The 18,658-nt window shown below is 36.1% G+C and overlaps 1 protein-coding gene across 9 annotated transcripts in view; it reads right to left on the bottom strand.

Moving 5' to 3' along the window:
• CTNNA3 (catenin alpha 3) overlaps positions 1–18,658 on the bottom strand; it is a 1,832,183-nt gene that overhangs the window by 120,343 nt on the left and 1,693,182 nt on the right. The window contains exon 16 of one of the 9 annotated variants that reach the window (XM_017944531.3): positions 2,867–3,011. The exons of the other annotated variants lie outside the window; for them this stretch is intronic. Within the exon in view, the coding sequence (XP_017800020.3) occupies positions 3,002–3,011 (10 nt within the window). The 3' untranslated portion in view covers positions 2,867–3,001. Of the gene's footprint in view, positions 1–2,866; positions 3,012–18,658 lie in introns of those variants that run through there. 9 annotated transcript variants of the gene reach the window in all.

The raw sequence follows: 18,658 nt of genomic DNA on the forward strand, positions 1-18,658 counted from the left end.
ACTTTATTAAAAAGTCAAAAAACAATAGATGGTGGTGAGATGTAGAGGAAAGGGAACACCTGAATACTGTTGATGGGAATGTAAATTAGTACAGCCAAAATGGAAACTTGTTTGGAGATTCCTCAGACAACTACAAATAGAACTATAATTTGACCCAGCAATCCTATTACTGGGTACCTGCCCAAAGGAAAATAAATCCTACCAAAAAGACACATGCACTCATATGTTCATCACAGTACTATTCACAATAGCAAAGACATTGAATTAACCTAGATGCCAATAAACAGTGGATTGGATGAAGAAAATATGGTTCATATAAACATCATAGAATACTATGTAGCCATAAAAAAGAATGAAATCATATATTTTGCAGCAACATAGATGCAGCTGGAGGCTATTATCCTAAGCTAATTAACACAGGAACAGAAAACCAATACCACATGTTCTCACTTATAAGTGGGAGCCAGGCACAATGGGTACACATGGACATAAAGATTGGGAAAATAGACACTGGAGTCTCCAAAGTTGGGGAAGGAGGGAGTAAAGGGCTGCAAAACTGTCTACTGGGTACCATACTAACTACCTGGGTGATGGGATCAGTCATACTCTGAACTTCAGCTTCACCTAGTATACCCATGTAACAAATCTGCACATGTCCTGAATCTAAAATAAAAGTTGAAATTTTAAAACATACATAATTATGATTATAAAGTAACCTTGCAAAGTAAAAATCAAGGTACACTTGTAAGATTTGGAAGGTAGAAAGTGGTTAGAAAAGGATTAAAAATGGCAAGACAGCTACCAGGTCCTATCACACAAATTAGGAGTCCAGATGAATCCTGTTCTCATAGAAAGCTGATGATTGCTTAACAAAATGGTTACTAGAGTATTATTTTTAAAGTTATAGAAGTAGTTGGTGAAGGAACTGAAAAACATTGGTACAAATTTATGGGGAGTCAAAAGACAATGACTGCAGGTGAAAAATTGTGACATAGAAAGATATTTAGTTAAATCTAGGTAACTAAGAGAACAGCTAAACATAAAAGTAGCTGAAGTAGTCATATTATGGAATTAGACAGGGACAGGGAAAGTGTGAGTGGGAGAGGTCATTTTTTAAAAATATACCCTTATATATTATTCGATTTTTTCTTTAGTGCACAATATTTCTTTGATATTTAAAAAAAATTATTTGAAAATTAAATGGCTTAGAGAATGCTTATTAATAATTACTAACCTAACTAGCAAACACTGTTTTTCTTTTGTATATGAAAAACTCTTTGATTAAATTATTTGATGAATTATGTAGAGGTATTTTTAGGTGAATTATAATAAATTATAACTATGAAATTAAAACACAAAAATAACGTTAAATTTAGAATGCTGCTACTAGTCATTTATCCCGGGAAGAAAGCCAGCATGATAGATTTAAATAATACTGCAGATTTTGTTTTTTCACAGTCCAGTGGTTGAAGCTATGGCCTTCTTAAGGCAGGGCAATGACAGACTTGGAAAAACTGTAGCTTGAAATTTATTCATTTTTATAATTCATTTATTAATTTATTCATCAAATGTATGTTGTGTGCCAGATATTTTCCAGGCCTGTGCAACATTTTATGAGAGAACTCATACAATCATATTCTCATTTCTAAGTAATTTATCACCATCTAAAGCCATAAGTTAGAAATTTAAAAAGAAATAGCTACTGCATATGATCATTTATTTCATGAAATATAAACATGAAGATATTAATAATATATTAATTTATATACCATTTTATAGTTTATAAGGCATATTCATGTATATTACTTTTCTTCACAATGGCCTGGTGTAGTTGGCAGTTTTCAATTTCTAATTTACAGGAGAGGAAATGAACTCAGAGAAGTCAAGGGACTTGCCCAAGGTCACCATGTTTGGTTGAAGCAAAATAAATAGCCATAGTCATTGTACTTTCCACAACACTTCAGCTACTTTTGTTTCATTCTGATGTTTGGGCTGGACATGTTCATCTCATCCTGGTTATTCTGTAGACCTAGTTCAAATGCACCTCCCTGGAAGTTACACTGACACAGTTCAGGATGTAATAATTGTTTGTTTAATCTGGATTTTAAACATTTTTTAAAATGCATATAAGTCTTCTAAATCTTGTGTGCATGTATGCATATATGTATGTACATGTGCTCATGTGTGTGTGTGTGTGTATACAATAGCACTCATCCTATTGTTTCAGTGAGCTTATACACTTTCCTGGACTGAGAGCCACCCCCAGATCAGGGACTGGAAAGACTCAATCAGTGATACTCCTCAGCTTGTATGTTCCCATGAGAAGCTATGTTTATTATGTAGGCTTGGAATGGAAGAACTCTGGCTTCTAATTCTGACTGATTGAACCATTAAGGCTGTATTTTCTATAACTTCAGACCCAACCAGATGACATTTTTTCTATACCTCTACATGTCATATAGAGATAAGTATTAGGAGTCAGAGACTTATATAATGCCTCTGCTTCTACTTCCTTCCTTGCAAAGCCTAGGGGCAGTTCTGGAGTCCAGCTGCCCACATTCAAATTCTATCTCTAGCATTTACTATTTGTGAGGCCTTCAGTTATTAAGACATTTTCTTCATGCCTCCATACCTGCATCTGTAAAATATTAACAGCATATACCTTATAGGATTTACTTTAATGAGTTAAGAAAAGAATTTAGAACAGGGTTTGAAATGAAATGACAATAAATAAATTATAACTATTTTTATCTTCCTCACAGGTGATCTAGATATTTGAATTAGATAGTGTGAGTGAATGTGATTTGAAAGTACTCATACTGTTTATATTACAATGTATATATATAAAGCAACAATTGAAATCTAAATTTAGAAAGTGCTAAATGATTTAATGGGAAGCATTACCTGAAAATATTTAAATGCTATGCAGTAGACTGACTGATACTGTGAAGTTCTCGGCATACTTCTCTATTCAATTTTCATCAATATCTGATTCATTCTACTAGAGAATTCTGAGAAGGAAAACAAGGAAAAATTTGTTGTTGAATTTCTGGAGCTCATAAACAGTTCTCATTATACAGTTTCCAGTTCAATTCTTCGCTATTTTCACCTAACTTCAACAGCAGCAGCAGCAGCAGCCCCGTGTTCAGTGACAGGAAAATAACATGTCTATTTAGATGATTCAAAAGCTAACTTCTATTCCTTACCTTTATTTGCATAATTTCTAACTTCACATTATTTTGACCATTTACTAGTTTTAGATCATTTATAAAACTCTAATTTATGCACTGTGAGTATTCCAGAGAACTCCTTTAATAGCCACTTACATTGAATTTCCTGTGGCCTAGACATTAGTCACCTGAATGATAGGGGATCCGTTTTAGCCAATTAAAGCTCATGAAACGAAAACAGATACCACCCATAAGAAAAACCAGAACTGTGGATTAAGAACACAAAATGAATGGTGTACCTGCAAATACAAAAGTGTTGTGCTTTCCCTAAACATTTAATTATATTTTTAAATAGTAAATTTTACTAAATAATAGTTACTAATTTTAAATTTTAAAATAGTTAATAACTGTAACTATTTTAAATCACTCTCTTTTGTTAAACAGCTTAGAGTTAAATTTATACTCCACATTTGACCAGTGTGCAGTGTTTGGGGCATTCATTTTTACATTTGAATCTTAGTGCTATTTAATAACCAAATCTTTTTCCTTCCTTTGCCTGGCAGGCCTCACTGATTTCAGATTTAAAGAAAATCTGTTTATCAGCATATCTTTGTAGTCCAAATTATATATTTCAAAATAAGGAGGGAGGGTAATTAGACAGATAAATGGAAAGCGAGTGCATTTCTGAGGAGTCTGTGAAGCCGAAAAGAGTACAGATAGGGAATGAAATGGGCATTCCAGGGACAGACATGGAGTCTAAAAAGGCACTTCTCCTCTCACCTCCATCCCCCTTTCGGTGGCATTTTGGCAGCCTTAAGAATTTAGAATAACCAAATAACTAAGCAAAAGCTTATAGTAGTATGGTAGAAGCAAATAATTAAAATAAATACATACATATATACCTACACAAAAGATTGTGAAGAAATAGGTCAATATTCCACAACAGAGGAAGAGGGAATAGTAGGAATAGAAGGAATGAGGGTTCTTTTTTTTTTGCCACTGTCTTCATAATAAATGTATTACATTCTCAGTAGATGCTCTGACTGTTTGATAGTTAAATATTTTTAGATGAAGTATTTGGGGATAAGTTTGCCTTACACAAATTTCTTTATCTCTTTATAGATAAAGGGTTTTCTTTTACTTTGGGGGGTTTTCTTCGTAACGTTTGAGGGTAGTGACCATGTGTCACTTATATTGTCATAGCCTAGCATAAGGCCTGGCTTATAGTGAGAAGTCTAGAAATAGTTATGTGTAAGAGGCTAAGGATGGAGTAGAAATGAAAGATGGGCAAGACTGCTTATTGTGAATGTTAATTGACAATCCTTAAAAATTATAAATAGAAGTTTTCTAAGGAGAAATATAAATTTATGAGGTGTCAAAAAGAATACAACAGATCATATACTTTTCTATATTCTTTGACTTCACATATACCCGTTTACTCATATCCCACATAGCCCCTCACCCCCATATTTGTAACTTAGAAGCTCAGTGAAAACTAACTTCAAATGGTAAAATGAATGCATTATATAGAGTCAAAAATAAATATATCTTTCACCTCTGCCTGACTCCCAATTCTCTAGAGGAAAACACCTAAAGATGTTTTATACATCTACCAGCATATGGATTGTAACATCACTATCTTCTCCAGTTAATAGTGAATAATTTTAATGATGCAGTTTCACCTAGTATTTTCTCAAACAGCTCACAGCAGAATCAACTGAAAAGCATAAAATATTCTCAAATGCTATACTTTGACATTCCAACTCAGTAAGTCTATAGACAGGGCAAAAACCTGCATGTTTAAAAGGATCACTAGGTTTTTTTTTTTTTTTCTTTTTGAGACAGTTTCACTCTTGTTGCCCAGGCTGGAGTCCAATGGTGCAATCTCCGCTCACTGCAGCCTCTGCCTCCCGGGTTCAAGCAATTCTTATTGCTTCAGCTTCCCGAGTAGCTGGGATTACAGGTGTGTACCACCACACCCTGCTAATTTTTTGTATTTTTAGTAGAGATGGGGTTTCACCATATTGGCCAGGCTGGACTCAAACTGCTGGCCTCAGGTGATCCACCCACCTCAGCCTCCCAATATGCTAGGATTACAGGGGTGAGCCACCAAGCCCAGCCTGCCAGGCATTTCTGATTACAGTTTGAGAACAACTGTTTTTACTAACTCCTTGGTTTACTTTTATTAAAACTAGCCACATATACAAAGCTGAATTTACTTAGCAGTTTATAAACAAGAAGTATTTGGCCTGGACTATGTTACAGAGACTTATCATAGAAATGCATACAATTTATACAGTAGTTCCAAATTTTAAAATGACACAGATATGAATAATATAAGAAAAATTCTAGATTTTTATAGAAAATTACTGCTTTAAAGCATTCTGCCCTTCAGGGTCAGAATAGTTCAGGACTAAATTTGGTTAAAATAATAAACACTAGTTAATGTAAACAACATTCAGATTAATTCTGATCTCTTACATTAAATCCAAGATTTTAAGCTGCCAAATATAATTTGACAAGTCTCTTCAACTAGTTTATAAAGTTAAGCTGTTGCCAAGCTTCTCATAGGAATCATAATTCAGTCAATTCTCTCTCATTTTTCTACTGAAAAAATAAATAACCAATTCATTGAATTAAGCCTCATCTTAACCATAAACTTTAAATCTAAACATAGCTTTCATAATAATGAGAATGAATGAGAATTAAACTTATTCAAAGACTTTGCCAGTGCACACTACCTGGAAATACAGAGCAAACCATGATATGATATATTTTCCTAGCAAAGTGGATTCCAGTACATCAAGAAAAGTTAGTCCATGAAGTGTCCTGCCTTGTCCTTGTGTTCATCCCTCATTTGAAATGAAAATAAATGCCGTTCAGGAAAGACCTTTGTTATCATCAACCTCCCCAGTGTTGTTACTGCTGCTAGAAAAGCTATTTCTCTAGTTTTCAGGTGGACTAAGAAAAAATATTTTTTTTTCTTTTATACCAACCATTGGCAATTGCTATTTTTATTGTGCATCAGTTTATTAGAAAGGATACAACACAGGAACAACAAAATGGAAAGGATGCGTAAGACGAAGGGGAGGAGCAGACCACAAAGCTCCCATGCAGCTCTACGTGTTCACCAGCCCAGAAGCTGTACGCATTGCTTTAAAAATAATGTCATTGTCTGTAATACAGTGACAGGAATACAAGACAAACGAGCAACAAATATAAAGAGATCATTAGATTGATTCTAGAAGTCACTAGTACAGTCCCATGTCTATATGTAACCTATGTATAAAACATGGTATGGAAAATATTATGTGTATATGAAATATTTGCTTATTAAGGTGAATTCTCAGCCCATTGATATGTTTCTTATTTGAAGTGTGTTCCTTCTGATGGTGATGGCAACATTCTGTGTAGGAGTAACTGAACAACATGCATTCCAGTGGCAAGAAGTCACAGGCAGAGGATACTTTCTGTGAGAATCAGCCTCTCTAACCTCTTTTATGTTTGGAAGACAGTGACTTTCTGGCTGCATTGCAGATACTCACAGCAGACTGACTGCCAGACCAGGAGCCTATGCTGTCTCATTGCAAAAATAAAATTTGAGCATTTAAATAACCTACTGTCACTAGGATATACATTTGAGAAATGGCTTTTTTAGTACTGTTACTTGAAAATTGTGGAAAATGGGACCTGCTGAGTCAATTTCAGAGGATTTTCACAAGAATTAAATTAAGTAATGAATGGGTGAGAGCTTTTAAAATAGCGCACTTTAAAAAAATGCAAGTTATCATTTATTGTTGGAAGACCACTTGGTGGAGGACATCAAAGGATGAGAAGGTTCCTTGGATACCTCAAAACAACAAGGGTCGTCATAGCAAACCCACAGCCAACATCATAATGAACAGACAAAAGCCGGAAGCATTCCCCCTTAAACTGGCACAAGAAAAGAATGTTGTCTCTCATCACTCCTATTCAACATAGAATTGAAAGTGCTGGTCAGAGGTATCAGGCAAGAGAAAGAAATAAGGAGCATCCAAATAGAAAGAGAGGAAGTCAAACTATCCCGTTTTGCAGACCACATGATTCTATATGTAGACAATCCTGGCCGGGCATGGTGGCTCACACCTGTGATCCCTGCACTTTGGGAGGCCGAGGAGGGTGGATCACCTGAGGTTGAGAGTTCGAGACCAGCCTGACCAACATGGAGAAACCCTGTCTCTACTAAAAATACAAAATTAGCCAGTTGTGGTGGCGCGTTCCTGTAATCCCAACTACTCAGGAGGCTGAGGCAGGAGAATCACTTGAACCCGGGAGGCTGAGGCTGCAGTGAGCCAAGATCGCGCCGTTGCACTCCAGCCTGGGCAACAAGAGTGAAACTCCGTCTCAAAAAAAAAGAAAGAAAATCCCATAGTCTCAATTCCAAAGCTCATCAGGCTGATAAACAACTTTGGCAAAGTTTCGGGATACAAAATGAATGTACAAAAATCACTAGCATTCTTACACAGCAACAATACCCAAGCTAAGAGCCAAATCAGGAATGCAATCTCATTCACAATTGCCACAGAAAGAATAAAATACCTAGGAATACAGGCAACCAGGGAGGTGAAACATCGCTACAAGGAGAACTACAAAACGCTACTCAAAGAAATCAGAGATGACACAAACAAATAGAAAAACATTCCATGCTCGTGGATAGGAAGAATCAATATTGTTAAAGTAGCCATACTGCCCAAAGCAATTTATAGATTTAATGCTATTCCTATCAAACTACCAAGGACATTCTTCACAGAACGAGAAAAATCTATTTTAAAATATGCAACCAAAGAAGAGCCTGAATAGCCCAGGAAATCCTAAGTAAAAAGAGCAAAGCTGGAGGCATCACACTACCCAACTTCAAACTATACTGTGGGGCTACAGTAACGAAAACAGCACAGTAATGGTACAAAAACAGATATTTAGACCAACTTAATAGAATAGAGAGCCCGGAAATAAGGCTGCACACCTACAACCATCCGATCTTGGACAAAGCTGACAAAAACAAGCAGTGGGGAAAGGACTCCCTATTCAAAAAATGGTGCTGGGATAACAGGCTAAGCCATATGCAGAAAATTGAAACTATACACCTTCCTTACACCATATACAAAAATTAACTCAAGATGGATCAAAGACTTAAACACAAAACCCCAAATTATAAAAACCTTGGAAAAAAACCTAGACAATACCATTTTGGACACATGAACAGGCAAATATTTCATGATAAAGATACCAAAAGCAATTACAACAAAAGCAAAAATTGACAAATGGGTTCTAATTAAACTAAACAGCTTCTGCATAGCAAAACAATGAACAGAGTAAACAGATAACACACAGAAGGGAAGAAAATTTTTGCAAACTCTGCATCTGACAAAGCTCTAATATCCAGCATCTATAAGGAACTTAAGCAAATCTACAAGAAAAAAAAAAAAAAAACATAAAAAAGTAGTCAAAGGACATGAACAGATACTTTTCAAAGGAAGACATACATGCAGCCAACACTCATATTAAAAAAAGCTTAACATCATTGATTATTAGAGAAATGTAAACCAAAACCCCAATGAGATACTGTCTTGGCACCAGTCAGAATAGCTATTATTAAAAACTCAAAACATAACAGGTGCTGGCAAGGCTGGGGAGAAAAAGAAATGCTTATACACTGTTGGGTAGGAGCATGAATTAGTGCAACTATTATGGAAAGCAGTGTGGCAATTCCTCAAAGAACTAAGAGCAGAAGTGCCATTCAACTCAGCAATTCCATTACTGGGCAAATACCCAAAGGAATATGAATTGTTCTATTGTAAAAACAAATGCACGTGTATGTTCATTGCAACACTATTCACAATAACAAACAAATGGAATCAACCTAAATGCCCATCAATAGTATACTAGATAAAGTAACTGTGGTATATATATACCGTGGAATACTATGCAGCCGTAAAAAGAATGAAATAATTTCCTTTGCAAGAACATGGATGGAGCTAGAGGCCATTATCCTTAGCAAACTAATTCAGGAACAGAAAGCCAAATACCACACGCTCTCACCAAGTGGGAGTTAAATGAGGAGAACACATGGATACATAAAGGGGCACAACAGACACTGGGGCCTTCCGGAGGGTGGAAGGTAGGAGGAGGGAGAGGATCAGGAAAAATAACTAATGGGCACTAGTACCTGAGGGATGAGGAATCTGTACAACAAACCTCCATGACACAAGTTTTTCTATGAAACAAATCTGTACATTTGTCCCTGAATTTAAAAGTTTTTTTAAAAAAACCTACCAATGGATATTCAAATTAGTATGAGAAAGTTTGAGGAGAAACAAAATAATTTCATAGTCCCAAAATATCTCCTTCAAGATATTTACTAATTACAAAAGAAAAAAGTGTAACTTTACAGTGGAGAAAGCCAGCAGACACCACCTCAATCAAATGCTCAAGGTTAATTATCACCAGTAATAAGACATACTGACATGATGTACTCCCTGCTATATAGGCTGAGAAGGTCATATCACTGTAGTATGCCTGCCAAAAATGCGTAACTTCAATCCAATAATGAGAAAACATCGATCCAACCCCAACTGGCAGTTATTCTGCAATATAACTGACTAGTATTCTTTAAAAGTGGCAAGGTCATGAAATACAAGAAAAGACTGAGGAAATGTCATAGATTGGAGAAGCCAAAGGAGATATGGCAACTAAATATAATGTGAGATCCAATTAGTAAAAGAACTGGTGAAGTTCCAATTAGGCCTGTTTAATAGTAATTAATAGCACTAATAATAACATTAATAGCATGAATGGTAATTTCATGTTTTTGATCGCTGTGCTATGGTTATGTAAGATGTTACCTTAACATTCAGGGAAGCCAAACAATCTGTAGACTAGCACTCTCTGTATGTTTTTTGTAACTCTTTCGTAAGTCAAAATTTTTATCAAAATAAATAGTCAAAAACTAACAAAACAAATGAAATAAAGGGTGAGCAGATGCTTTGACTGTGTTCTCTCTCTTCGATGTTGACAATACCTTGCGTCTCATCACTAAATATAGATTCCTGGAATCAACCTCTCTCTCACTCCCCACATCATCCAGCATTTGCATTATTTCCTTTTGTTTTTGTTTGTTTGATTGTTTGTTTTTCTAAATAATTATTGAATCTGTACTTTCTGGTTTTTCTCTATTGTCATCCTGATCCAGGTTCTCATAAAAATAGCCTCCAACTGGGATATCTAACTCCATTCTTAAATCCCTGAAATCTACCCTGTCTAAATAGCTGAAAGAATATATAATAAAAATGAATAATTATGGCCATTTCCTTCTTCAAATGCATTTCAGTTTCCTGCTCATGTCATGCTTCTCAGCATAACAAATAACATCCTCTACAGTATGATCCTCCCCTGTTCTCAAGCTCCTTTGCCACATTCTCTGTCTTTCACTTATGCTCTAGCAATGTCCAGCTACTTCTTCATCTCTACCATGACATGCTATTTTGTATCTCTGAGTCTGTTTGTCATGCCATCCCACTGACCTACAGAGTACTTTCCATCACCTCCTCCCTCAATTCTTAAAGGTAGTAAACATCATCCAGGTAGTTTTTCATTTTTCTTGATGACATCCTCTCTCAGCCCATTTCCCCATTCTCCAGGGCTTCTATAAAACTGCAGGTTTATTTATATTCATGAACTTTCTATATTTTTTAACATTTATTAATTTATGTGTCTATCTCTCCTAGATGGGGAAGTTCTTGAAAGCAAAGTCTATGTCATAGTATGTCCCTATATGCCAGACACATCGAAAAACTCAATAAATACTTACAAAGTGTGAGAAAGAAAGTGGTGAGAAAAGGGATGATATGGAAAACATTATATAAATGTAAAGAGAAAGAAATGACTGAGAGATGGAAGAAGCAAGTAATTTGTAAAAATGAGACTAAAAGGATAGCCTCATTTTTGAGGGAAAGGATAATTGATGAGATTAAGATAAAGAGGGTCATAACTAAAAGATAAATGTTGAAAGGAGAAATAGAAGTAGATTGAAAAAATAATGAGAATACGGCCGGGTGCAGTGGCTCATGCCTGTAATCCAGCACTTTGAGAGGCCGAGGAGGGTGGATCACTTGAGGTCAGGAGTTCGAGACCAGCCTGCCCAATATGGTGAAACTTTGTCTCTACTAAAAATAGATAAATTAGCCAGGCATGGTGGTGCATGCCTGTAATCACAGCTACTCGGCAGGCTGAGGCAAGAGAATTGCTTGAACCTGGGGGGTGGAGGCTGCAGTGAGCCGAGATCGTGCCACTGCACTCTAGCCTGGGCAACTGAGCAAGATTCTGTCTCAAAAAAAAAAAAAAAAAAGAAAGAAAAAAGAAAAAAAGAAAAGAAAAAAAAAGAAAGAAAATAAAAATAATAAGAATAGGTGGGTTGGAGAACAGGACTATTAGACTATTAGAGAACAAAATAAGAGGAGTAGACTGTGGAAATAAAAGGATGAAATTGACAATCTAATTACATTGAGGCCAGAGGAGTAGAAGAAAATAAACCAGAAGGTGTGTTGACAAGTAATCTCCATGGAAAGCAGCAAACATAAAGGAGCCATCCGGGTAATGAAAAAAAAAAAAAAAAGAAAAAAAAAATCTCAGAGTAGTTAAAAAAAGATAAATGATTCAATGGCAAGACTAAGAAGAGGATATGTGGGGGAAAAACATGAAAAAGAAAGTAAAAAAAAAATGTGACTTGGAAATATATTGGAAGATTGTCTTTTAAATACCGAGCGCTTTGAAATAATGGATGCACTTTGAACCCGAAATTAGCAATTCCACTGGCTATGCAGTCATTAAGAGAGCACTGTGGAGTTATTCATGTCTTTTTTAAGGTTAATTTTACTATATTTGTAGCCATATTAAATGAGTTTTGCTCTTATCCAGAGCAACTGCAATTCAGTATCTGTCCTTTGCTATAACAAATGAGCCAGATTTGAAATATATACCGTCCTTTTCTGTCAACGCACTTTAAAAGACTACCAGTCCCCACTGGCCTCTTACAGTATATGATTATACAAAGAGAAAAATGGAAGAAAAGCACCATGGGCAGATGTCTTGAATGCTGTCAGAGCAGGTGACACGTGATATGACTCAACTTGACATCTCTCAGTATTCCATTACAAATCTGAGAGATTGTATTTTAACTTGTGGGCTGCAGTTGCCTCAGGTACACAGACACTATCCCTGTTTTTCGCAGAAGTCAGCCCATACTTATTGTTAAACACCAGTCAAACGCATGGCAGCCAGCTGGCAAACTGATACCCCTGAAATCTTGAATCTGCATTTTCTAATCTTATTTTGTAGGAGGCACACCTCAAGGGACATCAAGATGTTAGTTAATTAGGGTGTGCCTAAAAATGTAATAGGACTATGTTTGTGTATATGTGTCTGTGTGTGTGTGTGTGTGTGTGTGTGTGTGTGTGTATTTTTGAGACGGAGTCTCACTCTGTCACCCAGGCTGGAGTGCAGTGGTGCAATCTCGGCTCACTGCAACCTCCCCCTCCCGGGTTCAAGTGATTCTACTGCCTCAGCTTCCCAAGTAGCTGGGACTCCAGGCACGTGCCACCACGCCTGGCTAATTTTTGTATTTTTAGTAGAGATGGGGTTTTGCCATGTTGGCCAAGCTGGCCTCAAAATCCTGACCTCAGGTGATCCACCCACCTCAGCCTCCCAAAGTGCTAGGATTACAGGCATGAGCCATCGTGCCCTACCTAACATTCTTTATCCAGAAAAATCAGAAGAAAACCAAACAAAAGTTTATATTTATTTAAAATAACACCTTCTAATGTTTGTTTATCTTGATTTTTTTTTTTCTGGTAATGCAGAATATAATCTCCTCCTCTCCGTACATGGCCCACATCACTGAAACTGCACTTTGCCCTTTGGCTCTCTTCTAATATTATCCCACCATGAATTAGCTATTTATCTGACTATTCCATGCTGTGTTTTTTTGGCCAAAATGTTTTTCTCCTTTTTCTGTCATCAGCTGTTGACTATAAACTTTTTCACTATCCAGCTATGGCATAATGTGGGTTTGCCCCATATTCTAAGTTTTGTGGGATTCTGTAAAGAATTTTAAATTCCACACCAGCTCTGCCCTATGTTTTTTCTCCTATCTGTTTACATTATGTTTTAAAGAATTTGAATTAATTTGAAAATAATAGTCACCATTTATTGTGTCCTCACTCTGTACCATACATTTTTATATGCATTATTATATAATCATCAGAGCAAAACTATCATGGATCTTCTTTCCTCATTTTAATAATGACAGAATTGGAATTGAGAGAGAGAACTGATTTGCCCATACCACAATTAGCCTCTAATGACAATCTCAGGATTCAACAATGGTGTGTTGGATTCCAAAGCCAACACTCAATGAGAAACACTAAAACAAACAAACAAACAAACAAAAAATGGTAGCACTCTGGCATTTTCCACTATGCATGGTACTTTTGTATATGCCAGGGAAGATTCAATGACAGAGATAATCTGATGGGGGCGGGGGAAAGCAATAACAACTACAAGTATTACACATGTAGAGTTGTTGGGGACATTGTTCATCACAATTAGAGAAGATTTTAGAGAGCATCCTATTTACTCTGAACCTAACGAAACAACTCAAAAACTAAACTACTCTATATTGGGAGGAAATGATATTTGCTTCCAATAGACACTCCTGCCACAGTGCTAGGTTTTATCTACCTAAACCTTAAAATATTGTGTTTCTTTTTCTTTCTGTTCAAATAACATACCCTGAAAACTTATTGTGAGACTACATCCTCTGCTCCTTAATTGTCCTCAAAATGTAAAACATAAGGTGAAAACAGACTAAACAAAAATGTTACTAATTGTTATAACATTAAAGTATTCTATGTAGAAATATATTTATTTACTTTGATTTTGGTATCTCTAGTGGCATCCTAATGGAAACTTCTTTTTAATGATAGAAGGTGCTCTAACTCCTGCTTAAAAGTAGAATAAAAAAGAAAGTGTTCATTGCTTTAACCTTGTTGCTATTATGTATATCTACCCTAGAGGACATAAGAGTATTGTGATAGAGATTCAAAGCTAAATTTCCTTTTCGGTTATATTGAAGAACTACTGAAAATATGGGTATTCCTTCTTCTAGGCTACTAAGCTCTAATCTGGAAATAAAACCAACCAACCAAACAAATAAAACTGAGGAAACTACAGCTGTATTCTTCATAGATAACGGATTTTATGGAACACCTATAAAATATTCCAATTGCCAGGTCTATAATGATGATGTTTTATCTTTTATTAACTTTATCTAAGAGGAATGTGTAATGTACAAGAAAGGTTTAGAGAGGGAGTGGCCAAGATGGCCGACTAGATGCAGCTGGTGTGCATGGCTCTCATGGAGAAGAATGAAAGAGGTGAGTAATAAAACGTCTTCAACTGAAACATCCAGTTACTCACTGGATGATTGGGGACTAATCAAGGAAACAACTTGATCCACAGAGAACAAAGAAGGGCAAGACAGAACAACTGCCCACCTGGGAACAACACAGAACAAGAGGAACCTCCGTCACCCAGAGAAGTGAGTGAATGAGCTGCCCCAGGAAATCATACTTCTGCACAGATCTTTGTAACCCTCAGGTCAGGAGTTCTCCTTGTGAACCCACTGTACTAGGGCCTTCAGTCTGACAGACAGAGCCACTTGGAGTCTTGGAAGAGCGGCTGCTCAGTGATGTGTGGAGACCCTGGAGGCTTAGATACTTGGGCTTTCCAGCAAAAGTAGCTGCAGGTCCAGCAAAGTGGGAGGTTAGATCCCCGTACGTTCAATAACCAGAATCTCTGAGACACAGCTAAGGCAGTGTTAAGAGGGAAATTCATAGCACTAAATGGCCACATCAAAATTTAGAAAAATCTTAAATTAACAACCTAATCTCACAACTAAAAAAATTAGAGAAGCAAAAACAGGTAAACCCCAAAGCTAGCAGAAGACAAGAAATAACCAATATCAGAGGTTAAATTAAGGAAATCAAGACACACAAAAAAATTCAAAAGATCAATGAATACAGGAATTAGTTTTTTGAAAAAATAATAAGGTAGATAGGCTATTACACCTAGACTAATAAAGAAGAAAAGTGAGTATCCAAATAAACACAACTATAAATGATAAGTTAATGTTATTACTGGCCCCACAGAAATAAAAAGAACCATCAGAAACTAGTACAAATACCTCTAGGCACGCAAACTAGGAAATCTAGAAGAGATGGGTAAATTCCTGGACACACACACCCTCCCAAGACAGAGCCAGAAAGAAATTGATTACCTGAGAAGGTCAATAAGGAGCTCCAAAATTAACTCAATAATAAATAGCCTGCCAACCAAATAAAGCCCAGGACCTGATGGAATCACAGCCAAATTCTACTAGTTGTACAAAGAAGAGTTGGTACCATTTCTACTGAAACTCTTCCAAAAAATTGAGGAGGAGGGACTCCTCCCCAACTTATTTTATAAGGCCAGCATCATCTTGATACCAAATCCAGGGAGAGACCTACACAAAAAAGAAAACTTCAGGTCAATGTCCTTGATGAACATTGATGCAAAAATCCTCAATAAAATACTTGCAAACTCAATTCAGCAGCAAGTCAAAAGACTAATCCACTGTGATTAAGTAGGCTTCATCCTTGGGATGCAAGGTTGGTTGAACATACACAAATCAATAAATGTGATTCATCACATAAACAGAACTAAAGACAAAAACCACATGAATATCTCAATAGATGCAGAAAAGACTTCTGATAAAATTCAACACCCCTTCATGTTAAAAACTCTCCATAAACTAGATATTGAAGGAACATACCTCAAAATAAGAGCCATCTATGGCAAATCCACAGCCAACATTATACTAAATGGGCAAAAGCTGGAAGCATTCCCCTTCAAAACCAGCACAAGACAAGGATGCCCTCTCTTGTGTCTTCTATTCAACATAGTATTGAAAGTCCTACCCAGAGCTATCTGGCAAGAGAAACAAATAAAACACACCCAAATAGCAAGAGAGGAAGTAAAATTATTTCTATCTGTAGACTACATGATTCTATATCTACAAAATCCCAAAGTATCGGCCCCAAATCTCCTCCAGCTGATAACTTCAGCAAAGTTGCAGGATATAAAATCAATGTACAAAAATCGCTAGCATTCCTATACACCATTAATAGCCAAACCAAGAGCCAAATCAGCAAGGCAATCTCATTCACAAATGCCACAAAAAGAATAAAATATCTAGGAATACAGCTAACCAGGGAGGTGAAAGATCTCTACAAGGAGAATTACAAAATGCTGCTTAAAGAAATGAGAGAAGACACAAACAAATACAAAAACATCCCATGCTTGTGGACAGAAAGAATCAGTATTATTAAAATGGTTATACCATCCAAGGCAATTTACAGATTCAATGCTGTTCCTATTAATCTACCAAGGACATTCTTCACAGAAATACAAAAAAACTATCTTAAAATGTATATGGAACCAAAAAAAGTCTGAATAGCCAAGGAAATCCTAAGCAAAAAGAGCAAAGCTGGAGGCCTTATGTTACCTGACTTCAAACTACACTACAAGGCTACATTAATCAAAACTGCATGGTACTGGTACAAAAACATACAAATAGACCAATGGACCAGAATAGAGAGCCCAGAAATAAGGCCGCACGTCTGCTACTATCTGATCTTTGACAAAGCTGACAAAAACAAGCAATGGGGGAATGACTCCCTATTCAATTAATGGTGCTGTGAGAACTGGCTAGCCACACTGAGAAGATTGAAGCTGGACCTATTCCTTACACTACATACAAGAATCAACTCAAGGTGGATTAAAGACTTAAATGTAAAACCCAAAAATTATAAAAACCCTGGGAAGAAAACCTAGGCAATATCATTCTGGACATACAAACAGGCAAAGATTTCATGATGAAGACACCAAAAGCAATTGCAACATAAGCAAAAATTGACAAGTGGGAACTAATTAAAATTAAGATCTTCTGCACAGCAAAAGAAAGTCTTAACAGAGTAAACAAACAACCTAAAGAATGGGAGAAAACTTTTGCAAACTATACATCTGACAAAGGTCTAATATCCAGCATCTATAAGGAACTTACACAAATTTACAAGAGAAAAACAACCTCATTAAAAAGTGGGCAAAGGATATGAACAGACACTTCTCAAAAGAAGACACACATGTGGCCAACAAGCATATGAAAATGAGCACAACATCACTGATGATTAGAGAAATGCAAATTGAAACCACAATGAGATACAATCTCATATCAGTCAGAACAGCTATTATTAAAAAGTCAAAAAATAACAGATGCTGGCGAGGTTGTGGAAAAAAGGGAACACTTATACACTGTTAGTGGGAGTGTAAATTAGTTCAACTATTGTGGAAAGCAGTATGGCAATTCCTCCAAGAGCTAAAAGCAGAACTATCATTCGACTCAGCAATTCTATTACAGGGTAAATACGCAGAGGAATAGAAATCATTCTATCATAAAGACACATGCATGCAAAAGTTCACTGCAGCACTATTCACAGTCGTAAATACATGGCATGGAATCAACCTAAATGTCCATCAGTGACAGACTGGATAAAGAAAATGTGGTACATACATACCATGTCATACTATGAAGCAATAAAAAAGAATGAGAGCATGTCTTTTTGGGAACATGGATGAAGCTGGAGGCTATTATCCTTAGCAAACTGATGCAGGTACAGAAAACCACATACCACATGTTCTTACTTATAAGTGGGAATTAAATGGTAAGAACTTTTGAGCACAAAGAAGAAAACAAAATATAGTAGTGTCTAGTTGAGGGGGAAGGGTGGGAGGAGGGAGAGGAGCAGAAAAGATAACTATTGGGTACCGGGCTTAATACCTGGGTGATGAAATAATATGTACAACAAACCCCTGTAAAACATATTTACCTATGTAACAAACCTTCACTTTTACACCCAAACTTAAAATAAAATTTTTTTTAAAGCCAAAAAAAAGTGTATAGGAACCACACAAAAAAAGAGAGAAATGTTTAACAATTTATGAATGGCCAAATTAGTATTTGGCATTATATTATATATCAAAATAAAGTATAATATCTAACCTGTAGATTCATTTTCTTTTCTTTTCACACAGCCTACGCTGAGAAGCTCTTTGGCTGTCAAAGCTTTAATAATTATGTATCTTAGAATCATTCCCAAATTTGGATGTATAATGAATAATCTCCTGAACCCTAGCTGCTCTTTCCAACAGGAAGTCAGATATTTTCACATGCACATTTTTTTTTTCTGAAATCCAAAATATCTGATTTTGAACTCGCTATTATCCTCAGAATTATCTTTTTCCTTTACTTCACACTTCAGTAAAAAAAAAAATAGCACAAATATGATTCTAAATTATCC

Source organism: Papio anubis, chromosome 11 (genome assembly GCF_008728515.1).
Source record: "Papio anubis isolate 15944 chromosome 11, Panubis1.0, whole genome shotgun sequence".
NCBI classification, from domain to species: Eukaryota; Metazoa; Chordata; class Mammalia; order Primates; family Cercopithecidae; genus Papio; species Papio anubis.